The 26964-nt window shown below is 37.6% G+C and overlaps 2 protein-coding genes across 4 annotated transcripts in view; one reads left to right on the forward strand and one right to left on the reverse strand.

The window, feature by feature from the left end:
* The window catches only part of c6 (complement component 6), a 54067-nt gene extending 41510 nt beyond the window's left edge, over window positions 1–12557 (forward strand). For both annotated transcript variants that reach the window (XM_057818303.1, XM_057818302.1), the window contains one exon: window positions 970–12557. In XM_057818303.1, the coding sequence (XP_057674286.1) occupies window positions 970–1151 (182 nt within the window). In that variant the 3' untranslated portion in view covers window positions 1152–12557. The remainder of the gene's footprint in view (window positions 1–969) is intronic.
* c7b (complement component 7b) lies at window positions 4458–25407 on the reverse strand. Of its 2 annotated transcripts, none has more exons than XM_057818304.1 (18): window positions 25109–25407; window positions 24834–24895; window positions 24596–24698; window positions 21993–22134; window positions 21765–21909; window positions 18752–18890; window positions 16268–16396; window positions 15885–16128; window positions 15592–15705; window positions 15359–15525; window positions 14450–14678; window positions 12112–12283; window positions 11915–12002; window positions 11627–11759; window positions 11328–11519; window positions 5021–5114; window positions 4776–4936; window positions 4458–4652 (listed from the first exon to the last, which is right to left on the reverse strand). In XM_057818304.1, exons 1-18 carry the CDS (start codon window positions 25112–25114, stop codon window positions 4483–4485), a joined length of 2490 nt encoding a protein of 829 aa, XP_057674287.1. In that variant the 5' UTR covers window positions 25115–25407; the 3' UTR covers window positions 4458–4482. The 2 variants fall into 2 exon arrangements, with proteins under 2 accessions (XP_057674287.1, XP_057674288.1); XM_057818305.1 differs by having other exon boundaries at window positions 24596–24671; window positions 25109–25405.
* Window positions 25408–26964: the final 1557 nt, after the last annotated feature.

The following is a 26964-nucleotide window of genomic DNA, read 5'->3' on the forward strand; positions in this document are numbered from 1 at the left end:
GAGCATTCCTGCCGCTGCAGGGTAATAAAGAGCAGTAACTTGCTCGCCGCCAATCGGAGAAGGCTGCCACCCTCGCCGCCGTGTGTGACATGAGTTGGGTAGTTTTGTGCTATTTTTCATTTTTGAAAGACGAAAAAGATTGGAACAGCCGCTTGGCGGTCATTCTCCAGCTGCTTCCCCCTCAACGAGCACTCCTGCACACAGCAGGGAAACGCCGCTAGGTTCGGGTTAGCATGTCACTAGCTGTCACGCCTCCTGCTTTGTTTACGCTCTTTCCTCCGTCTCCGAAGCCGAGGCAAGGAAATGACCGGACAAACTCTGGTGGCATAAAAACCATTCGGGAGGTGCAAGAATTCGACAGTTTTGACCATTATGCAGTTATTTTGCCCTGTCGTACTGAATAAATGCATTTTTAATATTCCATATTCCATTTAGCACAAGCCTGTTATTTGTCATGACCATACTACTTATTTAGTCATTGGGGAAAATACTTAGATATAAAGAATATCCCCTAAAAATATTGCAGTAGAGAGAGTGAAACAATGATGACATTTTGCTGCTCTGTGTCGTATTTTCGTCGTTCTCAATCTTCTCTGTCAATGGGTTGAATTTTAAATCAGATGAAATCGTTACCCTCCCGACGTCATCCGACAGCTGGGGACACTAGAGCGCGATAATGACAGGCGGGGCTAAACGGCAGATTAAAAGACTAATTTCTCGTCATCTTTGCTTTGCCAAATTGTTGCACAGTATATAGTCGAATCGTCTCAAAATGTTACTCTAATTCACATAATAATGCTATTGAAGTTTTTTTTTTTTTTATACTGTCACAGGCACTTTAAGGCAAAACACTTTTGTCCACTGGCGTCGCTAAAATCGACTGAAACTTTAAAGCTACAAAGTGTTGCTTTAAACAAACTAGACAGAAACAATCCAAACGAATAACGTGTGTCCGCCATGTATTTTCAGCATCTAAAAAGTGTCAGTGCATTGCTGCTCGGGACTGTCCTAAAACTGGTGTGCACAAGTTCTGTCTGATGCTGACCAGGATCCAGAGGACTCGCAGCATGGACCTTTGCTCCATGGCTGCTCTGAAGTGTGCCAACTACCAGTTTGAGATCCTCAATGAAGGTGTCTGTGAATCCAGATAAGCCGATTCACCCCATTCTATACAAATAGATATTTTTTTTTAAACATTATTCGACCATTGCTGTAAATTCTGCCACAAATGGTGGTTATATTGTAATCTTTTGTTGGATTCAGTAAAACCTCCAAATCCACCACAAATCAAGGAATCAGTAATCACCAATCAAGTCCTGCTCAATCACTTTTTTTCTAATACTACTACAAATATGCTCCTGCACCACTAAAAATGCCCAAAAAGTCAGAGCAGGAAAAAAAAAAGATTTTTTTTATAATTACTAACTAAACTAAATTGAAACTACCGTAACATTTGTTGAAGTTGCGCATGTCGTCTTACATGATGATGAGTTCAACATTTGGCCAATTAAATGACTGAATATTACTTAAACTCCTAGTTCTACAACTTTGGTGGTTAAATTGTAATTATATAAAAGCTCAGGTGAATAAAAACAGCATTGGGGTTTACAAGACAAAAACACTAAAACTAAATTAGCCCCACTTAGGTGTACTTATGTAAATCAAGGAGAATAAAGTACAGTACTTGGAAGCTTTTTTGGAATTTGATGTCCAATTAGACAAATTGAGCCTGTACACAACTTTTAACATATAGATACATTTGAAAAGAAATGTTTTTTTAAGTAGTACGTGGTTGATATATTAACCTACTCAGTTAACTTTCACCATTTTTGCTTTGACACAAGTGCGTAGGTTTTGTCTCAACATTGGTAGGGACGACACAACAACATAACCTGCAAGTACACTTTTTTTTTTGCTGGGGTAGGGACATTAATAACCCCAAACAAATTGGGTGAACGGGCTTTTTTTCTCATTTTACTAACTTTCACGTGTATTGGTTCAGGTGCATACACTTCATTATCAGTTGACGGGACACAGGGCTTGGGGCCGATCCGTAGAGGGCCTATTTTCAAAAACGTAAAATTCAAATATTTTCAAAACCAAAGCCGCTATCAACCTAAAACCAAAACAGGGACCTCCTTTAGGCATATATGAGTCTCCATGAGCAACGACATTAAAAAATTCTAAGTCGTTCCCTAATGAAATCCCAGTTTACTATTTTTTTATACAAGTATAACAAAATTTAAAATGGCTATAAAATTCTAAAATTTTACGCAAGATGCACAAAAATCACCAACTATATAGATAATCACTTATATTTTCAGGATCAATAGCAATATTTAACATATCATAGAAGTTTTTGCCCAAAATAGCAACTTTTCTTTTTTTTTTTTTTTTTAGTGCAAGTTTTCAACAGCTAATAAATCAATCAATTTTCACATCAGAAACTTGAGGAAAGCATACAGAATCATCTTAATTTTACTCAACAAAAGCAAAATTTGAATTTTTCTATATGCAATCACAACTTATTTAGGTTGAATTCCGATGTTACTATTGCCTCAGCACGTCTTGCCGACTATCTGGCCCTCGTCGTTTTTAGATTGAAAAGTTACATAAAATAAAACACATAAAAGGCGATTTTATTTTGTATAGACACAGAAACGTCTACTTTTTTGCCAAAAAAAAAAAACAGGCCGTTGGCCGAAAATTACCTTTTCATTTGAATGTGAAGTTACGCTACTGTGTATGGACACAACATGGCAGCCATCACAAAACAAAGAGCTCTTTAAGTTGAAAATACTTGCATATAAATGCGTACATCCCAGAATTTTTATAGATATGAACATAGAACAGTCTAGATTCTTGGTTAAAAGCAAAAAACTGGGCTGTTATCATTCATTTTACGTAAATATTTCGAGCTAAAATTACGCTATTGTGTAAATCCAACGTGGCGGCAATCACAACACAAAGAGCTTTTTAAGTTGAGAATTCTTGCAAATAAATGCGTACGTCCCAGAATTTCTATAAATATGAACATAGAACTGTCTAAATTGTTATTTAAATGCAAAAACACAGGCAGTTATCATTCATTTTACGTAAATATTTCGGGCTAAATTTACGCTACTTTTATCCATGCATTTTTTTCACGTTTCAAAGTGCATGCATGGAGCTATTTTATATAATAATGACGTTGAATCCTCGACCAAATCACTCGAGACACTCCTGCCTGTTGCATGCAGTAAAATTTTTGTACTTTTCCCACCTAAATCCGGCGTTTGAACGCATCGTGTGTTTGAGTGTATTACAGTGAAAGCCAAACGCTCTGCCTTGCTTGGCCCCTAAAGGGAAGGCGTGGCGCAATGTTTTGTGGGAGCTGTCTTGTCAACTGATGGTAAAGTCTATGTCTGGTGATACACTGTTCGATTCAAACCTTTGTGTTCAAGAACTACTCAAGAAAAATTTTGAAAACTTCCAGAATAAATGTCTGGATTTTATAAGCAAATTTAAATAGCAAAATTTGAACATAAATTATATTAACATACACAATAAATACACACTTGTTAATAATCTCTTAACTAGCCAGGAATGCAAAAAATAAACATTTGTCTTAACTACGACGACTCAACATTGTCTGTCTAAATAAATAAATATAACTGAAAAAAAAAAAAAAAAAATCTTAGTCAGGGTATAAAAAAAAAACAGAGCCTTACTTCGGGTAGAACACAACTGCTTTTGTCCACAAATACATCTAAAGACAATACAAAATGAAAACTTACTACCTTGACTATGATAAATGTATGATTACCTGGAAAAAAAAAGTCTGCCTAGGCTAGAAATAAAAAATTTAATTAATAAATTGAAAATAAATAAATACATTTTGAATAAAGGCAAGACATCAGCCAATCAAACGTGCATTTGAGGGGAATAAATGGACCGGCACATTCAGCAAGTGAAAGAGAGGATGACATCTAAATGACATACTGTATGTTACTGAGGTCATTATATAATGCAAATAAGGTTGCTTAAAAGTTGGTGGGGACAAATTGAGTATCTGGAAAAGTCGGTAATGGTATGTCCCTACCGTCCCTATGCAGACCTACGCCCTTGATTTGACATATCAAAATATAAGCATGCACTATTCTTGAATTGCACTGTGTCTCAACATTTGGATGTTATGTTTAATCAAGTGTTATCTTTATGAAGTAGAGACTAAAATTGATGTTTACATTGAGTGTTGAAAGGTGGATGGAAGTAATTTTTACTGCATGGACACAATAAAAAAAAATGAAAATATAAAGCTCTGGACATGACATGGCTATTTTTGTTGGAATTACCACATCAGCATTTAAACAGAAGGCTGTGGACGATAGGCAGTCCTCTAACTTGCCCCCATTCAGACACAGTTTTTCATTTACCAGTTGGGCATTCAATTTCAAGTCAAATTCAACACAAACATATTATGAGGGGAATTAATTATATTTATTAGGGACATGCATCAATGTTGATCACAGTTAGCTGCTCGCCAGAACACTTCCTGGAACCAACTTCACATTCAGTCATCGTCACGGCAACACCACTAACACCTGTGGTCACACAGAGGGATGCTGAGTCTTCTGGACATTCAGATGCATTTTGGCATTGACAACTTCCAGCTAAATGTAAAAAAACAAATAATAAAAAAAAGCGGGAAAGGGTTATTGCTTGCCCTTATTCGAATATACTGCACAAGTTGTATTTCATGACAATGATAATGCTTTAAAGCATTCCTTACTCACCCTGACACTTGGCTCCAGGCTTCGTCTCTTTAGACCAGTCACATTCGCTATCATTGACGAGTGTAAAGTTACGGCCCAAACATCGCAGCGCGCCGAGCTGGCAAACACCAAGCACCCGAGACTGGCTCGAGGTGACTCTGGCACACAACTCCAGAGAAGTGCTGCGGAACATAGACTAAAATCAGTAAATTCTTTCTATGTTATATTTTTTGCAAATAAACCCAAAGAATATAAATCATACTCACGGGCACTGAAACGGCATTTTACACACACACTGAGTTTTTCCAACATTCTCCCACAGTTTACATTTCAGGTTCAAATTAGGAGTTGAAGTGGGGACTAAAAAAGTGTTAAAACAATTTTAGTCACAAGAAAAAAAAAATCAATCAGATGTCAGATAATCATATTTACCGAGTATTCAATTAGATAATACAAAGCAGTGTTGTTTTCGTCAACAATGGCGACAACGAAAATATTTCGTCGACGAGCAACTTTTTCATGATGATGACATAACAGTGACGAGCTAAAAACGTGGCTTGGGGGACTAGAACATAACGAGATGAATGCCAGTTTTCGTCTGACGAGACGAAAACGAGACTCAAATGAGAATTTTTTTGTCGTATGTTTACAATGTGTGATATTTTCATATTGTACGTGGAGTGCGTCAGTTTGCCTCGTGTTTGGGTCGTGTCATTCATGCGACTAGTCCTCTGCCTGTCCCTCACTCTACTCACCGGAGTTTAGGGTGTGTCTAAAGCTAGGCTGCGCTCCATCTTGCTTGTTTGAAAACATGGTAAGATTTGTTTTCTTATCTTGACAAAAGAGAATATGCAATGCTGCTTTAGCATTTAACCCTTGAGAGTCGAAGGACGCGCCGGCGCGTCCTCAGCGCACGTCGTCTTTGAAGCGCCCTCACGTTTTAATTACGTCACCCACATGCCGTTGGTTGGTCTCGTTTTAAAGTGCGGAAGTTGCGGTTTACTCTCGTTATTATTTGAAGTCAATCGACCAACTAAAACGTGAGATATTGTCATTTAAGTTTTATAGTTTTATTGTCCTCTCAAAAAAACATTAAATCGCTGCATGGATCATTTGTTTATGTCTATATTTCCATCATTTCTTGTCCTTTTTCAAAACGGAAGGCAAGGCAAGGCAAGGCAAATTTATTTATATAGCACAATTCAACACAAGGCAATTCAAAGTGCTTTACATCACATGAAGACCATAAAAATCACATTTAAATCAACACGACGTAAAAACCAAGACAAAAGATCGCATTTAATCACAGAATAAAAATAAATAAACAAAAATAAAACAAAAATAAAAATAAAGCAAAAACTACTACTAATAATAATCATTGAAATCAGCAATGGAGATAAGCACAAGAGGAATAGAAGGCAGGTAGGTTGAAATATATAGACAGGTATGGATATGCAGTGCCAAACAAAAGCGTTTTTAGCCCTGATTTAAAGGAGCTAACAGTTTGAGCATACTTCAGACGTTTGGGTAACTTGTTCCAGAGGTGAGGAGCATAATAACTAAATGCTGCCTCACCCTGCTTGGTTCTTGTTCTTGGAACATGCAGAAGACCCGCTCCAGACGACCTTAGGGGTCTTGATGTCTCATAGGAATCTAACATGTCAAGCATGTATTTTGGTCCACGGCCATTAAGTGTTTTGTAGACGAGCAGTAGTATTTTATAGTCTATCCTTTGACTCACTGGAAGCCAGTGAAGCGATTTCAAAACCGGTGTAATGTGGTCCAGCTTCCTTGTATTTGTGAGGACTCTGGCTGCAGCATTCTGTACTAGCTGCAGCTTCCTGACTGATTTTTTATCAAGACCTGTAAATATACCGTTGCAGTAGTCCAATGTAGTCCAATCTGCTGAAAATGAATGCATGCATAAGTTTTTCCATGTCTTGTTGAGTCAGAAGCCCCTTAATTCTGGTTATATTTTTTAGGTGGTAATAAGCGGATTTAGTGACGGACTTTAGATGGCTATCAAATTTTAGGTCTGAGTCAATAATTACGCCAAGGTTTCTGACTTGATTTGTAGCTGTAAGTGACATTGTGCTAAGTTGGCTGCTTATCTTTGACCTTTCCTTTTTTGGCCCAAAAATGATCACCTCTGTCTTCTCCACATTTAACTGGAGAAAATTCTGGCACATCCATTCATTGATTTGATGAATGCATTTACTCAGGGAGACTAAGGGACTATAATCATGTGGGGACACAGAAATGTACAGTTGTGTGTCATCTGCATAGGCGTGATAGGAGATGTCATACTGTTCCATTATCTGAGCTAACGGAAGCATATAGATGTTAAATAAGAGTGGTCCAAGAATTGACCCTTGAGGGACTCCACACGTGAATTTGGTTCGTTCTGACTCATAGTTTCCGATTGACACAAAGAAATCCCTATCATGTAAATAGGATGTGAACCACTGAAGAACAGTGTCAGTAAGCCCTACCCACTGTTCCAATCTGCTGAGTAGTATGTTGTGATCAACCGTGTCAAATGCGGCGCTGAGATCCAATAGTAGCAGAACAGATGATTTGCCTGCATCGGTATTCCGACGAATATCATTTAGGACTTTGATAAGCACGGTCTCGGTGCTGTGTTGTGGCCGAAATCCAGACTGAAATGAGGTAAAAAGATTGTTTTGCATCATAAAAGTCTGGATCTGTTCAAACACAACCCTTTCGATAATTTTCCCCAGGAATGTCAGATTTGATATTGGCCTGTAATTACTAATGGTTGAGGCATCCAGATTAGGTTTTTTTAGGAGAGGTTTTATTACTGCAGTTTTTAAAGTCTGAGGAAACTCTCCTGTTTGGAGGGAAGTATTTATAATCTGAAGTATGTCTGGGGCTATGCAATGAAAAACAGTTTTGAAAAAGTTTGAAGGAAGGATGTCAAGGCAGCATGTTGTGGGCTTTAATTTGAAGCTCCATGAAAAAAACACAAATCAAACAAACCCTTTCGAAGTCACAGTGGAAGCACAAAATGCGTTTTATTTTTTAAATAAATATAACTGCCGTGCGAGGTTCCACCGAACGAGAGGGAGGAGTGTTCTGAAGCAGCGAGGTGGCGAGCGACGGCCGTTTGGATCGAGCAGCGACTTTGTGTGACTTTGAGAATGAACGGAAAACTAAATTAAGCGCAAGCAATTGTGCTTTTTGATCAACTTGAGGAAGAAGATGGTCCAAATTCGTCATCATCGTCTTCTTCGGAAGAGTCCTCGAGTGAAGATAGTGATGGATTTGAACACGTGGGTGACGCCATCGACGAGCAGAGGTAAGCAAACTCACTTTTTTTTTTTTTAATGCTGAAAAAGTTTCTTTTGAAAGTTTCTTTTGATACTGCAAGACAAAGTTAATTTTGATGCAATATAAGTGTGTGTTTGTGTATATAATAATAAACTGTGCATATCAGATCAAAGTCGTACGTGCACTGTGTGTATCCAAGGCAGGATTTTATAATTGTGGTGATCTTCTTTCTATATGAAGATTAGGGATGTGGCACATATTCAGCTATGGTATTCTTTCTATTGTCATACATATAGATTTCCATTATTATTTATTGCTGTATATATTTTTATTTTATACTTTATTATTTTCATAAATACTGACTTTTTTCATGTACATTTATAGTGACAATGAAAGTAAAGTGAAATGAAAATGGAAGGGTGGAAGGGTGGAAAGAGGACCGACACCCCATGGAAGTGTGGGCTGTGTGATGTCGCCCTGTGTCGAATTCCAGGACGAAACTGCTTTTCGGAGTGGCATGCCTGAAAAAAATGTAACCTGTTTATTGTAAATACTTTTGAAAATACTTTTTTCCCCCCAATATATTTTTTTCCCACAGTCTTCTCAATTTGTGTATATAAATGTGTGTTCAAGAAGCTTGATTGTGTGTACATAGTTTTCATCAGGTGATGGGCCGCAATACCTAAACCCATAAAGAGATGGCCTCTAAACACTTTTTGTGTTAGATGGTATATTTTTTTTCACTGTTCGGTCTGCTGTATATAACCTGTTTTGACTAGAGCATGTATAAAGGCAAAAAACGCCTATGGCTATACCTGTTGTTTATGTTGAATTGTCAAATATAAGACTATTTATTCTAATTTTTTTTGGTTGAATGTTCATCCTAACATGTTGAATAAATATTACAAAGTTTCAAAACGGTTCGTTACGCATGTTTGGTTGTCAATTGGTCATCAATATTAAAAATTTTGACAAAACGATTTTAGAATTTTTGGTCTTTTTGGGCCCAAAATGATGATTTATAATTGGTCAGTGAAGGAAACAACAGTTTGGACATGAAGTTCAAGGTGTCACAAAAAAAAGGGACCAAACCACGCCATCGTAAACAATTCTTTCTTTGAAATATAAAGGCAACTTCAAAGGCATGCAAAATCAGACAAAATAGGCCCAGACCTTAAAGGGTTAAAGGTCTGTGGTGAGTGATCATCAGAAATTAAATGTAACTCCTAGCATTAGTGTAGTATTCGCGTTAGCATTAGCTTCAGAATGGCGGGTGTCCTCTTAAAACACTGGCCAGTTTAAAGCAGAGCCACTTGATTTTTCTGGTCATTAAATCTAGAGCAGACCAGATTGTAAAAATTGCATTAGCTAATAGGACATTATGGCTGTTTTGTATGGTAAATGAGCAATTAGTGGGAAATACTGTTTGCTAGCAACTTCTGGCTAGACTCTAAGAATAGCAACAACAACAAAAATCCCTGACTTCCCACTGTTAAACGCTCGGACATTTTTTTTTTTTTACATACAGTCCGTGGCTTCCAGGTGGGTTTGATTGAAAATGATGTACTGCTTTTCCTGCTGAGTGTGTATTATCGCCACCAAGTTGGTGTTGTCCTTGTAGACACTACAATACAGTATGTGTTCATCTGTCCATGTTCATTCGAAATTGTTGGAAACCTTTATTTATTTTTCGACTTAGACTTTTGAATTTGAGAGACGTAAACATTTGGAGTAACTGTTGACTAAAACGAGACAAAATTTGTACGAGATTTCGTCAACTAAGACTAGATGAAGACGAACACATTTTAAAATGACCAAAATATGACTAAGACTAATAAGCATTTTCGTCCAAAAGACAAGACCAAAACTAAAATTGCCAAAAATAACACTGATTCAAAGTAAGGTTTTGAAGCACAATTGACACAATCTCAAGTTAGAACCAATTGGATAAATATAATAATTCCTATTTTCTACAGTTCATCAGGTTGAAAGACATTAGGCAGACAATAACCTTGATTGGTCCGATGTAAATGACAGATCACAAGAAATAATAGGCTGAAATAACCTCAGTGAGACGCTTTTTGTAGCCTTCTACCAGTCTTTGACATAGGTCTGAAGAAAGTTTGTCCCACTCCTTAACGCAGAATACTTTCAACAGTGACTGACTGTTGAGGTGAATTAAACCTTCATGATCAGATCAAAACAGCCGTCTGAAGCCTTCATAAAGAAGATTGTAGACACTCATGGGTCTGGTATGGGATTTTAAAAGTTCTCAAAAGAATATAAAATCAACCATTTCACTGTCCGGAAAATGGTCTACAAGTGGAGGACATTCAAAAAAACTGCCAACATGCCCAGGTTTGGCCGTCCAAGCAAGTTCCCCCCCGAGAGCCGATTGCAAGATGTTTAAAGAAGTCTTCAAAAACCCTAAAATGTCATCACGGGACCTACAGCATGCTCTTGCTGCTGTTGATGTGAAAGTGCATGCCTCTACAATCAAGAGACTTTACAAGTTTAACCTTCATGGTAGGTGTGCAAGGAGGAAACCTTTGCTCTCCAAGAAGAACATGAAGGCCATACTGAAGTTCGCCAGAGTGAATGTAGACAAAGACCAGGACATCTGGAGAAGAACCTCATACATACTGTGAAGCATGGAGGTGGAAGTGTCATGGTTTAGGGATGATTTGCTGCAGCAGGACCTGGCCAGCTCACCATCATAGAATCATTCATGAATTCTATCATGTATCAGAGGGTGCTTGAGGAACATGTGAGATCATTTGTGAAAAATATAAAGCTGAATTGAAACTGGACCCTGCAACATAACAATGACCCAAAACATACCAGTAAATCCACCAAGGACTGGCTGAAAAGAAAGAAATGGAGAGCCTGGAATGGCCGACTCAAAGCCCAGCTCTTAATCCCACTGGGATGCTGTGGGGTGAGTTGAAACGGGCTGTACATGGAATAAACACCTCAAAGATCTCACTGTTGAAAGTATTCTGCATTAAGAAGTGGGGCAAACATTTTCGTTGATATATTTGGTTTGATGAGTAAAACAATGTTAATATTTGTTGTTTACCTGCAATTAAATGCCTTTCTTTTCCAGAGATAAAGAAAAACAAGATCAGACATTGACATGTGAACATTTCTTGATAAAGAACTGAATATTTAATGGGGTGTCCTAATTTTTTCACATGACTGTAGCTTAGTAAAATTACTCTTGGGCACTATATAAGCACTATAGAAAATTTAATTTAAATAGAATTTTCACCATCATATCACCTTTACTACAGTGTGCTGTGGAAGGAGATGGAGACCATTGTAGACTGGGAGTGCATATGATGTCTGACACGTCACCAGTCATCATCAATCCCTCAGGACAGGACAAGGATATCCTGTCACCGATATGATAGTTCACTTTACTGGGCGTAGCCATAATATCATTGTTTAGATGAGGAATGGTACATGTTGAACCTGTGAATGGAAGTGAAGAAAGCAATTTTTGGAATTATGAGAAACTTGAGCATTACTGTATACAGGGCTGAATAATCAATACATGTGTTATTGGCGAGGATATTTACTTTTACAAACCATTGCTCCAGTCTTCCAGGTCTGACTTTCAGTACATTCAGCCAAAGAATTTCCAATGAGGTAATAACCATCTATGCAAGAGTATTGAACTATGGTCCCTGTCAAATAGAAAGCACTAGGATCCTGAAGAGAATACACACACGAGCAAGTAAACACACACACACAGTTGACTGCATGTGTCAGTACTAGCCATACAACCACAGTACAGTACACACAATACCAGCTTTGTATTTTAACAGAAAGGGTTTAATATATTTGTCATACTGTTCAAAATGTACCTGGGTGAAACCATTTCTGAGATTTGGAGGAGGTCCACAAAATTTCGGTGGTGTCAGAGATAGACTGAAACATTGAGGCTCCATCATCCTGCACACAGGTTATAATCAGAAAACACAATTCAGCGTGCAAGTGGACTATTATTATTTATTTTTAATGTTATTGTCATTTTTTGTTTTGGCCATCTTTTTGTCCTTACTGTAAATACTGTATCTCGGCATCATCACAGGCTAATTGCTCTTCTGTCACCCCGGGACAGTGTTGGCCCCCTCTGCTAGGGCTGGGGTTGTTGCAGCTGCGAGACCTAGACTTCTGAGCCCCAGAACAAGAACTCCAGGATGACCAGCAGCTCCAGCCGCCATGGATCACCCCTGGGAAAAGAGTTTATTATAACTCAGAAGGGACATATTGTTGAAAAGGTATCTGAAGGGACATATTGTTGAAAAGGTATATGGCATAACTTGTATTTCAATGAAAGAAAATACAAATTGTCTTTTTGGAAGTTTGGGTACACAGTGACAGAATTTCAGAAACAGGCAGCACATAGAAGATTTACTTGGTTGCGTGATTTACAACTCGAAGACGGGACAGGCACTCCAGAGAGTCAAGTTCCTTTTTTTTTTTTTTTTTTGTAATATTCTCCCATCAGATGAAATCTGCATTTTGTTTATGAATTTAAATTTATGTTTTCGTTAGATGTTCCAAAACTATTTCTACACCCCTGGCATGTACAGTGGTATGAAAAAGTATCTGAACTTTTTGGAATTTCTCATATTTCTGCATAAAATCACCATCAAATGTGATCGGTTCGATGTCAAAATAACACAGATGAAAAAACAGTGTCTGCTTTAACTAAAACTACCCAAACATTTATAGGTTTTCATATTTTAATGAGGATAGCATGCAAACAATGACAGAAAGGGGAAAAATGAGTAAGTGAACCCTCTGCCTAAAGAGACTTAAAAAGCAATTGAAACCAATTTTTACCAAACAATTCAAGTCAGGTTTTTGCCCAATCACTGATGAGTGGTTTAAATCTTCCCTGCCCGGTATAAAACACACACCTGGTAAGCATTATCTTGATGAGAAGCATTGTCTGATGTGCATCACGGCTCGGTCAAAAGAGCAGTTTGAAGACCTCCGATCAAGGATTGTTGATTTGTATAAAGCTGGGAAAGGATACAAAACATTCTCTAAAAGTCTGGATGTTCATCGATCAACAGTCAGAGGAGTTGTCTACAAATGGAGAGAGTTTGGCACTGTTGCTTCTCTCCCAAGGAGTGGCCGTCCACCAACGATGACACCAAGGGTTTAGCACTGAATACTCAGAGAGGTAAAAAAGAACCCTAAAGTGTCTGCTAAAGACTTACAGAAATCACTGGCACAGTCCAATATCTATGTGCACACATCAACTATATGTCAAACTATGGCCAAGAATGGTGTTCATGGGACAACTCCACGGAGGAAGCCAGTGCTGTCTAAAGAAAAAAAAATTATTGCCCGTTTAATGTTCGCCCAGACAATTGGGCACCCCACAGAAGTTTTGGCAAAACATTTTGTGGACTAATAAAACCAAAGTGGAATTGTTTGGGTGTAACACACAACATCATGCTTGGAGGAAAAATGGAACAGCTCACCAACATCAACACATCACCCCCACCATGAAGCATGGTGGAGGGAGCATCATGATTTGGGGCTGTTTTGCTACCTCAGGGCCTGGACAACTTGCAATCATTAATGGAGGAATGAATTCAAAAGTTTATCAGGATGTTTTGCAGGAAAACCTGAGGCCGTCTGTCAGACAGTTGAAGCTAAAAAGAGGATGGATGCTGCAACAAGAGAATGATCCAAAACACAGAAGTAAATCAACTTCAGAATGGTTTCAGAAGAACAAAATACACGTTCTGGAGTGGCCAAGTCAAAGTCCAGACTTGAACCCCATTGAGATGCTGTGGGATGACCTAAAGACAGCGATTCATGCCAGACACGCCTGGAATCTGATTGAACTACAGCAGTTTTGTAGAGAGGAATGGGCCAAAATTAGTCCTGATCGATGTGCCAGACTGATCTGCAGCTACAGGAAGTGTCTGGTTGAAGTCATTGCTGCCAAAAGGGGGGGAGGGGGGGGGGGGGGGGGGCAAAAAATATTAAATGTGATGGTTCACTTATTTATTTTTCCCCCTTCTTTATTTGTTTGCATACTATCCTCATTAAAATATGAAAACCTAAAAATGTTAGGGTGGTTTTACTCGAAGCAGATAGTTTTTTTTGTTTGTTTGTTTTTTTATCTGGGTAATTTTGACAAAGATCAGATCAGACTTGATGGTGATTTTATGCAGAGATGTGAGGAATTTCAAAAGGTTGAGATACTTTTTCATACCACTGTATGCTGCATTATCCCTAGAATAACAATATTCTAATTCATGTTTTGTCATGTCATGTACAACAAAATAACAAACAGATATAGGGTTTACATCCGAGAAAATCAAATGTGCATCGATATACTTTTTTCCCAAACTGACAGTATCATCATTTACCTGGTTGTTCTCCAATCACAGTGCCATGCTGACATGCTTGTCCTGAGGTTCCGGGCCGACAGGCGCACCGACATTCCGAACCAGTTAGGAGTGCTTGGCCGTTATTCTGGCAGGGTTGGCAGTGACATGGATGCTCCTCTGACAAATATTCTTCAATGGCTCTTTTCAGGTGAAGTCTCTTTAGTCCTGCGCACTGCACCTCCTTTACAAGCTCATAAACAGGGCGCAACTGGAATGCAAGTTCAAGACAATTAAGGTGTATAGTTTAACCAATGTTTTAAACATTTTACGAACAATTGTTCTCCCAAACATCTAAAGCTACAATAGTTTATATAATCAACCTGCACCACAAATTAGTTTTCCCTTTTACAGTTTTGCTTTGAAAATTTCAAAATGCAATCATCATGTCTTTACAATTTCCAAATTAGAAATAGGGAACAATATTTGAGGAGGGTTGCCTTAAAATCCTTAAAATGTCTTGAATTTAAAATCAAAATAATCTAGGACTTAAATTGTCTTAAATTTTACGGAAAATTACAGTAGGTTTTAAATTTCCAGACGATGCATTTAATGCCAGTGAAATCACTGTAGTTCGCCGTAAAACGTCTTAGTGTGTGTATTTGTTTTTTTAATGGTTGTGCGCTAAATACAAGAGTTTGGGAATAAGAGTCCCCCAAAACCATACAAAGACAAAGCCACACCACTTTAGTGGTGAATTAGGGAGCAACGCGTTCCCTTGATGCAGAACTTCAAATGCTTAATGTGTTTGTTTGCTCAACTGAAGTCAAAATCAGTGGGGTTATTAGCCAAAGTCTAAAATCTACAGTATGTTGACATTTTCTAAACCTTGCTTGTGCTGGTTGATATAAGGTTCTTGTTTCTGAAGCATTCTTTGGCTTTTTGTAATACCTTCTGGTCAATGATGTCAGGAAAGTCTCTGACAGATGCCGCCCAGTTTTCATAGGCTTCTCCATTTACTTGAGGATTTTCTAGATCAAGAACTTTCAAGACATCCGCAAACGATGGGTCTCCCCCAAATGTCTTCACTTGAATGGGCATCTTAGTCACACCTCTTTCTGATGAGAAGAAATACATCTTGACAACAGTAATTATTTCTTAATACGGACAATAATTATACTCACCTTCACCAAACGATATAGAATTAGAGAATTTTTCACAGACGATTTTGACTTTTTTCCGGAACAGTCGTCGTTTAACCTTTCTCCAGCAATATTTGTAGTCTATCTGTGTGGCACCTATACACAATGTCAAGACAAAACCAGATTAGATTAAGTGCCCGACATTGCATTGTTTTGTCAGAATTCAAAAGTACTTTAAAATGTCTTTTGCAAGTTACTCAAATATTAGGTTTAGTGTGTTTATTGAGGGATTTTTCCCTTCATTTTATTAATTGCCCACAAATAATTGCTCTTACTTGAGGATACAAATGTCTGGCTGTCTAACTCCAACAAGCCTTGGTATTCTCCTCCAAGAGAGCCTTCAGAGATATAGTGTGTGCCGTATCTCTCCACCAGTTGACGGTAGGCGGCATAGTTGTATGTGAACGGAAGTGAGATTAAAGCCTTCCAGAATTCTTCAGCCAGCGTCAAGTACTGAGGAGCTGAGTTTTGGAACTGGGCTAATTCCACTTTATTCTTTAGAATCACAATCCTTTTATTCTGTTGGAAATTGGGATAGAATGAAGTGTAACATTTGATTGAGACAAAGACAAGGAAGGGTTAAATAGACTACATGTGGTGTACAGGCTTCAAGCAACATTTTATAAATACTTGTAAAGCAAATTAGAATTATTGTTGCCTTTGTTTCGGTGAGCTCTTTGTGAAAGGAGCGACGGTCATGTCCTGCTAAAGCGTTAGACTGGATGTGTTGCATGTAGGACCAAGAACTTTCAAAGGATTCATCACTGTCCTCATTGTCCACTTTCACCTGCAAAGCAAAATGTAGCAATATGTTACCTCATATAAAAACCTCTGAAAAATGACTGGCATTTGGGTTTCCCAAATGGCAAAGCTTTTTAATTGCAAACCAATGGGTATACACTAAGTCTGCAACACTAATCCATTAAATCGAATAAAATTGATTAATAAATTAGTTGCCAACGTATTTCATAATCGATTTTTGCCGGCAGCTATGTACAGTCCTGTTTGGGTCCTTTTTTGTGAGTAAAGTAAGCTGCACCCGGGTGCCAGTAATTAGATCAAGGGAGAAAAAGAGTTCCCTGCTACACTCAGGTTTAGTTGCTGAATCTATAATATTTACGTAAGAGTTAGATGTGTTGATTGATCCAGTGTGCCTCTGTCAAAGGTGAGTAAATGATGCCAATTGTATTATTCATATTCGTTGTTGATGCAATGTTACTACTTAGCACGGAGCGCTAAGCTAGTTAGCGATTATAATAATCAGTGTTTTAAGTGTCCATTTGTATTTTGTTTTGGAAACGCATATAAGCACTTGAATTATTGTTAGATAGTAAAGCTGTCACATTTCTTTTTATGAAGAAACCACACACATAAACTCATTTATACAACATCTTAGAGCCTCCTTTTGACACAAACTCTATATTTTGATACAAGAGAGTTTGCTTTGAAATTGGATTTGGATTGTCTTTATGAACAACCAAGGGCATAGGTTTGGTCTCAACATTGGTAGGAACGATATGGTATAACCTGTATGTACACTTTTTGCTTAGGACGGGACATTCTTATGCAAAGTAAATCTGTACTGACTTGTACTAACTTTTCTGTGCACTGGTTCAGCCTACACCGTTCAATTCAAACCTTTGTTTTCAAAAATTACGAAAGAAACATTTTGAAAACTTCCGAAAAAATATCCGGATTTTATGAGCAAATTTGAATTGCATTATTTGAACATAAATTATGTTAACATACACAATAAATACAAGCTTTTAAATAATCTCTTAACTATCCAGGAATGCAAAAAAAAAAAAAAAAAAAAAAAAAAACATTTGTCTTAAGATCACTCAACATTGTGTAAATAAAGAAATGATTATAACTGAAAAAACTTTGTCAGGGAATAAAAACAAAAAATAAAAATTGAGCCGTCCTTCAGGAAAAACACAACTGTTTTTGTCCACAAGCACAGCCAAACTCAACAAAAAAATGAAAGCTCCTGTGAGCTGCTTTAAGACCACATAAATAAAATAAATGTAAAATTAGGGACGGGGGAGTAAAACTCTGTTCACTACATTTCTCAGTTTAGTTAAAGTTAACAGTAGAAAACACTTACAGGAGGACACTTCTTTCTAAGCAGCTTCCTACTCGAGTTTTGCAGGTTAACAAGTTCACCCAGTTTAATGTTATGCTAACTCTGATACAGGTGGGACTTTCAGTAGCAAAATTACTGGTGTGTTCCCCACTTCCACAACATTGACATCTTTTTCCATTTCTTACAGTGGCTGCTGCTGGCTGGGGGGGGTGGGGGTGGGGGGGGGGTGTTTCAAGCCATCAGCCAATCAAATGTGCGTCTAGGAGGAAAAAAATGGTCCGGCACATTCAGCAAGTGAAAGGAGGTACATGTAAGTCTGAACATAATGAAAAGAATTCACTTAATAATGGTGGGGTCAATTACAACATCTGGGAAGATGATCTAAATGACCTATATAACTGAAGTCATAATATAACGCAAATAAGGTTGGTTAAAAGTTAGGGGGGATAATTTGAGCATCCTAAAAAGTTGGTTGTGTTTGTCCCTACCTACGCCTTAGTGAACAACTGTTTGATAAAGATTACTGATTCATTATAGTCCTTCTCCTCCTTGTTTGATTTTGTTGTTTATTTTGTTTAAAGAACATAAATTAGTAATTGAAACAATTTATATTAGCGCTTTGCTCACAAGAAAATAAAAAGTCAATCAGCAGCACTTTTTTTCATTTGAATGAACAAATAATCTCTTGTCTGATTTCTGTACTAAGAATTTATTTTTTTGTTTGATACTCAGAAGCTTTATTAAAAAAAATAACAAGTTTCATGTGCTTAAAACAGTACTGTTGTAGACTACAGTTAAGTCAGAAAGCTGTAATGAAATATTATTTTTGAAAGAAATAGTCATCCATTTTGCCCTCATTGTTACTTACAATATGCCTGAAACAATTTCAAGTTAAATTGTGAAGGTAATTGAAAAAAGTGGCATGTATCCGACTAATCAATTAATCGCTTAAGTAATCGTCCGATTAATCGATTTTAAAAATAAACGTTAGTTGCAGCCCTAGAATACACTAATACCAATGTTTGGCAGTGACTACTTTAAATCTGTTTTACTCACCTCAAAGTTATACCTGAGGATGTTTTGTGGAAGTCGATAAAAAGTTTTATGGTCACCGCTGAACACCTTTCTGCACTGTCCTCCAAAACTTAGAGTATTAATCACACCTGCCCTTAGCTTCCCTGTAAGCACGTCATACCTGGAATGAACAGCAACAAATTCATTATATTTACAAAAATGGATATGGCGGAAAACACTCAGGTGACTTGAAGTTCCGCTCTGAGACACCCAATTTGGCCAAATTTCAAAATTGTCCGATATGCATGTGTGATACATCATTGGAAAGCTGAAAATCTCCATCTTCTCGGGGAAGAAAAATTTTGAACAGGAGGCTATTTTTTTTTTAAAAATGTTTTTTAAACAGCAAAACCCTATCTGGAGGCGAGCGCACGCAAGAGCAGAATTACAGACGCCATGACTTTAACAAGATATTATCGCGTACTTACCTTGTTTCGATCCAAAAACTCCATGTAGCATGTATCACTGAGTGTCAAGACACAGTTGTGAATGACCACAGCTGGATTTTTGGGGGATTTTATGGGTGAAACATGGCAATATAACAAGGATCACGATGAGGAAATCGCAGACATCGAGGAGTGGTCGAAATGTTCTTTTTCATATATTTACCCCTTTAAACGTTTTTTTTTTTTCAATTTTTCTTTGTTTGGATCGATTATTTATCATCTAACATATGGGAGAAAATGCGACAGTAACAAAAAAAATAGAATTAAGCGATAGTTATGAGGTAGATATCCGTAACTTTTTTACAGACGCCATTTTTCTTCATTGTGACGTCATTTGTTTAAAAGTTCAAAATATGCGAGTGAATAATTTTCTAAAGTTGTTTTTTTTTTAATACAAAATATTAGACATCAATTAATGATTCGAAGCTAAAAATGACAGACATTTTGAATAATAAATATAATCAATTGCCTTTGGTTTATGGCTGGGTTAAAACAAAAGTGGTTGCGCGACGTCTGTAAACGGGGGTTTCCGGCGTAAAACGGACAAATTAAAAATAGTTCGGGGGCTTACTGCGCCATGAATCTGCTATGGCAGATATAGGCATATTGTTCTATCAAACACAACAGTTGTTTTGGCTTAAAATACAGCAGTTTCTTTTAAAGAGGAGCGCAAGAGCAGAAACTGCTTTTTCTGTCTTGTCTGTGTTTTCCGCCATATACTGTAGTTAACTCCCCTCACCGAACTGAATACCACAGAGGTGGCAGTTTCAGAGGTGAGTAGTAACTCGTTACATTTACTCAGTTTTGCTTACTTGAGTAACTTTTTGAAATGAAAATGTACTTCTAGAGCAGTTTTACCACAAAATACTTTTTACTCTTACTTGAGTAGATTTGTGAAGAAACACTACTCTTACTCTACTACTTTGGTCTACACTATAGTCGTTAGAGTTTTCGTCTTTATTCTACATATTGACTTGGTTTTTGCCAGAGATGCCAACAGTGGCTGTTTCAGTTTCACCAATGAGATATCGCAACAATAACCACATGACTCCAATATAGCAATCAGATGTAACAATTTTTTTCCCCACTAGAGGGCACTCATGCTCTCTGTTTTTTTACAATGTTGTTGTGGTCTGAATTGGATGATTTTTGTGTCATCTTTTTGGCATAACATGGTCGTGTAATTTGTTATCGTACAGAATAATAATAACAGTTCATATCGATGAAGTTGTGCTGAGAAAAAAATATACACTGGTACTTCGACATACGATCGCTTTGACACACGATCTTTTCGACATCCGACGTAAAATTTGACTCGCCATTTGTTTCTACAATCGACGACATGCTCGAAATACGACGACATGACAGCACCGCAGATGGACGCACGGCGGTTTTTCTTGTGAGAGAAATCAACACAGGTTTCAAAAAGGTGGTAATACAAGGAAATGAAGATGCAAATGATAGAAAGATATTAGCGTGGGGTGCGCATCCGTGAACTGGCTCAACAATACAGCCTTAGAATGTCTACAATCTCCACGGTCCTTCTCCGACCACCATTCGCCAGTCTTTATAAGTTAAGGTAACAATTATTATTGTGGTAACACCGCCAAAGAAATCGCCAGCTTTGTCAGGCTTTCATCATTTATTTCAGAACTTGTCCAACACAAAACGCCTACTGTCCACCGCTGTTGATGGTGTTCTCAACAAAACATTAAAAGTGTGACTAAACTCTCAACCACACCATATGTCAAGCCAGCCACGCGGTGCGTTCAGGTACAGCAAAAAACATCCGCCACATTAGAACCTGATAAATTACATTATTACAGGAATTATTAGTATTATTATATTGTTACTTAGATTTTTTTATCCATAATTTGTTTGTTTTGCTATGTGTAATTGCTATTTATAATAGTACCAGCAGTATTTATTAAGGATTTAGTTTTGGTTTTCGGGCTGTGGAACGAATGAATGGAATTAAGATGTATTCTTATGGGAAAATCCTAATCCTGCTCAACATACGACCATTTCGAATTACAAATAAGGTCCTGAAACGAATTACCTTCATATGTAGAGGTACCACTGTACTATTATTAAAAAAAAAAAAAAAAAGACAAGAAAAAAAAAAGACATTGTAAGCAGTTACCCACAAAGTTATTCATTATTCTTTTCAATGAATACTTTTTTTACTTGTACCTGAGTAAATTTTTGGATGACTACTTTTAACTTTACTTGACGAATATTATTTAGAAGTAACGTCATTCTTACTTCTCGTAAAATGTTTGGGTACTCTACCCAAGTCTGAAAAGTTTACATAAATATTCATATATTGTCGGAAAGTAAAAAGGGAAAAAATGGAAAAAATAGCACTGATTTATTTGATATGAAGAATAATTAAATACTAGATAAACAAAAATAGTCACATTTATTTAGGATTAACACAGGTAGGCTTCCTGGAGGTGCATTGCATGCAAATAAAACTGGATTATTATTATTCCTTTACAATACTTGTAATTGGTACAGTATAGATATTTGAGGTTTAAGGTACTTACCCTCTTCCTGTTAATTCAGAGTTGGGTGGTGTTTTATTAAGGTCACAAACAAATTGACTGTCATCTTGATTACAGCTTCTCTCATCCAGTCCATCTTCACAGTCCTGATCTCCATTGCACACCAGAAACTGACTAATGCATTGACCTACATTGAGGACATTTTGGAATTTATTTTGACGTTTTAAAGAAAATGGCAAGTGCTATCAATGGCTAATGCTTTTAGCTCACCAGATGTGCATCGGAACCTTCCTCCACAACCCGTTTCTAGAGGACAGGCCTTTTGTGGAACGCAAGGATGAGATTCTGTGCTTTCTCCTGAACATGGCACACCCCCAAATTGGGCATATACCTCCACATGTCGAGTGCGCAACTAATGGAGGGCAGTCAGTTACTTATAAATAGAAAATATAACATACACACTACATATACATATATTATTGTATTGTATTATTTTGAATACAACACAATTTATAGAGTAGTTCAAGATTTAGCTTGAAATGCTGGGGATACAAGCATGAATAACAGCTATTTAAAGTAAATGTGCATGCTTACTGTAAAAATGTTGAAGTATTTTTTTAAATATCACATTAAGAGTACTGTAATTTTCGCACTATAAGGCACACTTGACAATTAGCAGCCACCCACCAAATTTGACACGAAAACGACATTAGTTCATAGATAAATTATGGTATATTTACACCAAAAGATATTAACCGGTCACACTTTATTTAACAGAGGGCATCATACTACTGTCATAAGACCAAATTAACCACCATGAAGCTTTGAACCAATTGGCTGCAAAGCATTGCTTCAAGAAGTTACATTTGCAGTGGTGCCACCAAGGGGTGGCCACGGCCCCCTCTACAAATTTGTTGGCCACCCCACTAGCCTCTCCACTTGCCAGTATATCGTTAGATTGTAGGAGCATCATTTATACATTTCATCCCAAATGGGATGAAAATACACTTTATGCTTAATATATACAGTACATAACACAATACAACAGAATTATTTTGGAACTTAAAATGTTGACTGTACTATTATGGGCTATGCACATAAAATCAATAGTAACATTAAATATAACACAATACAAAAAGTAGGCGTGTCTTTCTGATAGTTTTCTTCTGGCCTTTTTACTGCAACAACATCATAAAAACATGAAATTATGGCTTTTAGTTGTTTTGGTGTGCCACCCTAAGATTTTAAGTGGCCCCATCTGGCCACCCCTATGAAAGATTTCTGGAGGCGCCACTGTACATTTGGTCATCACTGCTCCCTTGGGGGAGACCGTCAACCTCCACTGCCACCTGCCTTCAACACAATTGTAGTCCAATATGCCTCCTAGCATGCACTACAGATTTAAATAACAATTGAAATTCATGTTCTGTTATAGTTATTTCTTCAGTTACTGTTCCAGTTGTTTCATTAATTGCTAGTTATGGTATTTGGTAACACTTTTTTGACAGTAGCGCCATAAGACTGCCATTAGACAATCATAATTATGACATGACACTGTCATGAGCATTAATGAATGCTTATAACATATGTTATTAAGTGTTATCTGGCAAATTATCCTACTTTTGAATGGATGTAAAAGATCGGCGCTGGACATAAATGGAGTTAGTTACATAATTTGCTGGAAGACACATAAAACTCATTTGCTCCCAAAAACGTATAAATACGTTCTATTTTTAATTGTTTCAGTGTCCCAAAGACGTATTTATACGTCTTTTACGTTTTTATTTTTACAAGAGACATCTCTGGGTTCGGATTCAATTTAGCTCCAAAGCACAAAGCTGAAAATCCATTTTAAAGCAATAAAAGTGACCACCAAAGGGCAGTAGGGCATTTGGTAAGACCCGCAACCCGATTCAACGGCAACGAACGGCCGGGCCGCACGGCGGAAGACAACCGAATAGCGTCCAGGATGCCAGGCGGCGGACGACTGAGCAGAACAACCTAGAGGACGCCCGGGATGCCAGGCGCTGGACGACCGAGCAGAACGACTGGGACCACCAGTGCAGCGGACGATGCTGTTGAGTCCGTGCTGCTCTTCGAGCAGACCCCACAGACTCCAAAAAATCCATCTTTATGAGACGGGGCGATGAGGGAAAAATTTACCCGGCTGTCGCAGCCACAACAGCGTCGTCTCTTAGTTAGTTATGTGTAAATAAATTGTTACTTTGCTATCAAAAGCTGTATTTGTCTTGTTGTTTATGTTATTTTGTAAAAGGAAAACATTATTCAGATGTTTGGGATGTAACTAAAGCAAAAAATAGCTGTGTTAAAGTCAAAGTTATGTTTGAAATGTATGCTTTCACAAAAAGCTCAATTTCTCTGTTTTTTCATCAGAAATAGGAAAATTGCTCAAAGTAAGCTATTTTCTAATACTGATATCTATAGAAGGAAAAAAGATATGTACTTACTTTTTTTTCCTGCTGAAAGAAGAGAATCTAATCCTTCTTTTGGTGGGTTTTGTGTTTATATAGCAATAGAACAGAATTTTCTGTGGGCCTTGCAAAATCAGTCAAAATCCAGTAAAACAGCCGGGAGCGAAGGGGGTTGCACTGGTGAAAATGGCTGGGAGTGAATGAGTTAATGACATCTGTCATAAGCATTCAGTAATGACAGTGTCATGTCATAATTATGACCGTGTTATGACGCCGCTGTCAAATAAAGTGTTACCTATTAACCCAAATAAATCAACAAATAAGCCGCACTGGACTATAAGCCGCAGGATTCAAAAAGAAGGAAAAAAGTAGTAGTTTATGGTGCGAAAATTACAGTAATTAGGATTATGGCACACCACTAGCTACATTTCTATGGATTACCTTTGTTTTGGTGCAGCCATCACACTCAGACCAATCTCCATAAGAACCCCACCTGCAGTTTATTGGCTGCTGACAGCTAAAACAGGTGGAATGGAGTGATGAACTGGATTATTCCAACATTACCAGCAATGAAAACAGCAGACAGACATAGTTATGCAACCGTACGGCATAAAGGTTACTAGAGTGGAATGGATGGGACATTTGAGTATTGTGACATAGTGGCTGATTTGTTACTTACCAAACGGGAAAAATTAATCCAAAAAGCAAAGCAAAAGATGACAAGGATGCAGTCAACTCCACCTATTAACATAAAACATGAACCAATAAAGAAATATTCAAGAAAAAAAAACATTGTGTAATTTAAATCATGGTAACAGTTAATGAAAGCAAATATGTAAAGGTTTAATGTTTTGAATGTGAGCTCTTAGGCTCAAAGCCAGAATCTGATATGTAGGCTATACAGTAAAGAACACATTCTGTACAACAACAACATAAAAAAATGTTCAGGTTTACCTTCATTCTGTCTTACTTAGATGCTTGCCTTGTCCAACTGTGTACCCATCAGTGTCATGTAATCAGTAAAAACAGATTACTCAACAGGTCCACATTTTGGAGTCAAACGCATACACTCACAAACCCACACACTGCCGAAAGTCCCATCCAGCAAATTGGAACAAGCACATTTCAATTCTGTGTGCTCATTGTGAGTCAGGAATCAGGATCATATGCAGTGTAATTTTCCAAGTCTTCAATTCAAATTACAGTAGCTCTGATTAGTCTGAGAGCGTCCAACAACTATTTCATCCCGACTTCAAATAATATTGTATTTTCATCTTGATAGAACGCAAATGCTGCATGATTCTACTTTTTGGAATCCCCAATCGAAGGAACTGTTGCATAATCATTGTTTATTCTAAATAGTGACATCACAGCAGAGTGTGCCGGAACAGGACAAAGGTCAACTCATCCCATTGGTAAACAGTATACAGTATATTGCCGATTTAATTTAATCACACAATGCAAGTATGAGGCAGAAAGTAATTAAGAAAATAATAATTGAAAAAAAAAGTAATAAATTCACTCCGTGAGAGCTTAGCATCACAAATGAACCAACTGCTGAAGGATGGAACCCATCCTGAATGGTTGACCAAGGGACGAACAGTCCTGATCCAAAAAGACCCCCAGTAGGGTCCAGGCCCATCCAACTTTTGGCCAATAACCTGTCTCTCCACAACATAGAAGCTCCTGTTGGGCATCAAAGCAACCAAGATAAGTGGGCACATGGATCAATACATGACCTGGTCCAGATTTGGCAGGAGATCCCTCAGGAGAACATCCGCATGCCTTATCAGCATGCCCAGGCGTTGTAGGGAGCCCATGCAGGCACGCGGAGGCCACACAAACTACTGAGCCTCATCTTGATTTGTTTAAAGGATCAGCCAATTGTGTGTTTTTCCACTTTAATTTTGAGTATAACTCCGAATCCAGACCTTCATGGGTTGCTAGTACTCGGCATGAGCCGGTATGAGATTCTGACGGTATGATAACCTTAAGCCAAAATATCACGGTTTCACGGTATCACTGTGCTGCAATTACATCTCTAAAATGTGTTACTTTGCGATATCTGGGTTAAAAAAAATTACAAAAAAATTCCATTAAACTGGATTTTTACTTTTCAAAACATATTAGCAAATTGAAACATAAATATAATGTTAAGCTAAAATATATATTTTTTAAAAAAGTAATTAAAAAAAATAACTGAAATATTCAAAATAAAATTGAAATAAATGTAGTCCTTTAGGTGAGCCAAAACCCATTGCCACAGCTCAACATTACGACCATCACAACAAAAAATAATTGAATTATGTTCCATAAAAAGCATGTGTGCATTACTCGTATCATCTTTACATTATACACACACTCTCTTTCTCAACACAGAAAATTTCCAGGGATAAGAATAAAAAAATACACCTGTTTTATCACCGCTGGACACACTAAACAGGCTGGATTTAACTTTCGTAGCTGGTGGGAAATGTTCATGACAGTGTTTACTAACCTTTAATTTTGTATAAATGCGAAATCATAATGGAGGCAGCCACCCTCCACAAACATGTTTTACATGTCGGTTAGCCCTCCTCCTTTAAGCCGCGGTTGTCTGTAACTTTTCTGTAGCCGAAGTATTCCCATACCAGCGATTTTGTTTTCTTCGATGGGGGAAAAAGTTCAGGAGTTTCACCTACTCTAGTTATGGTGTAGCACAGCTGACTCACAGACACTGAGCAACAACCGGTGTAGGAAGGTTGAGCCTTGCAGCTGTGAGCGAGGGATTTCTCCCTGCATTTTTGGGACATAAAATTAGCTAATACCTT

Source organism: Corythoichthys intestinalis, chromosome 17, assembly GCF_030265065.1.
Source record: "Corythoichthys intestinalis isolate RoL2023-P3 chromosome 17, ASM3026506v1, whole genome shotgun sequence".
Classification (NCBI taxonomy): Eukaryota; Metazoa; Chordata; class Actinopteri; order Syngnathiformes; family Syngnathidae; genus Corythoichthys; species Corythoichthys intestinalis.

Coding starts and splice junctions, on each gene's coding strand:
- c7b (XM_057818304.1), bottom strand. Junction 15,526..15,591: donor TTCTATATCGTTTGGTGAAG/GTGAGTATAATT, acceptor TCTTCTCATCAG/AAAGAGGTGTGACTAAGATG. Junction 14,679..15,358: donor CTGACATCATTGACCAGAAG/GTATTACAAAAA, acceptor CTTGCATTCCAG/TTGCGCCCTGTTTATGAGCT.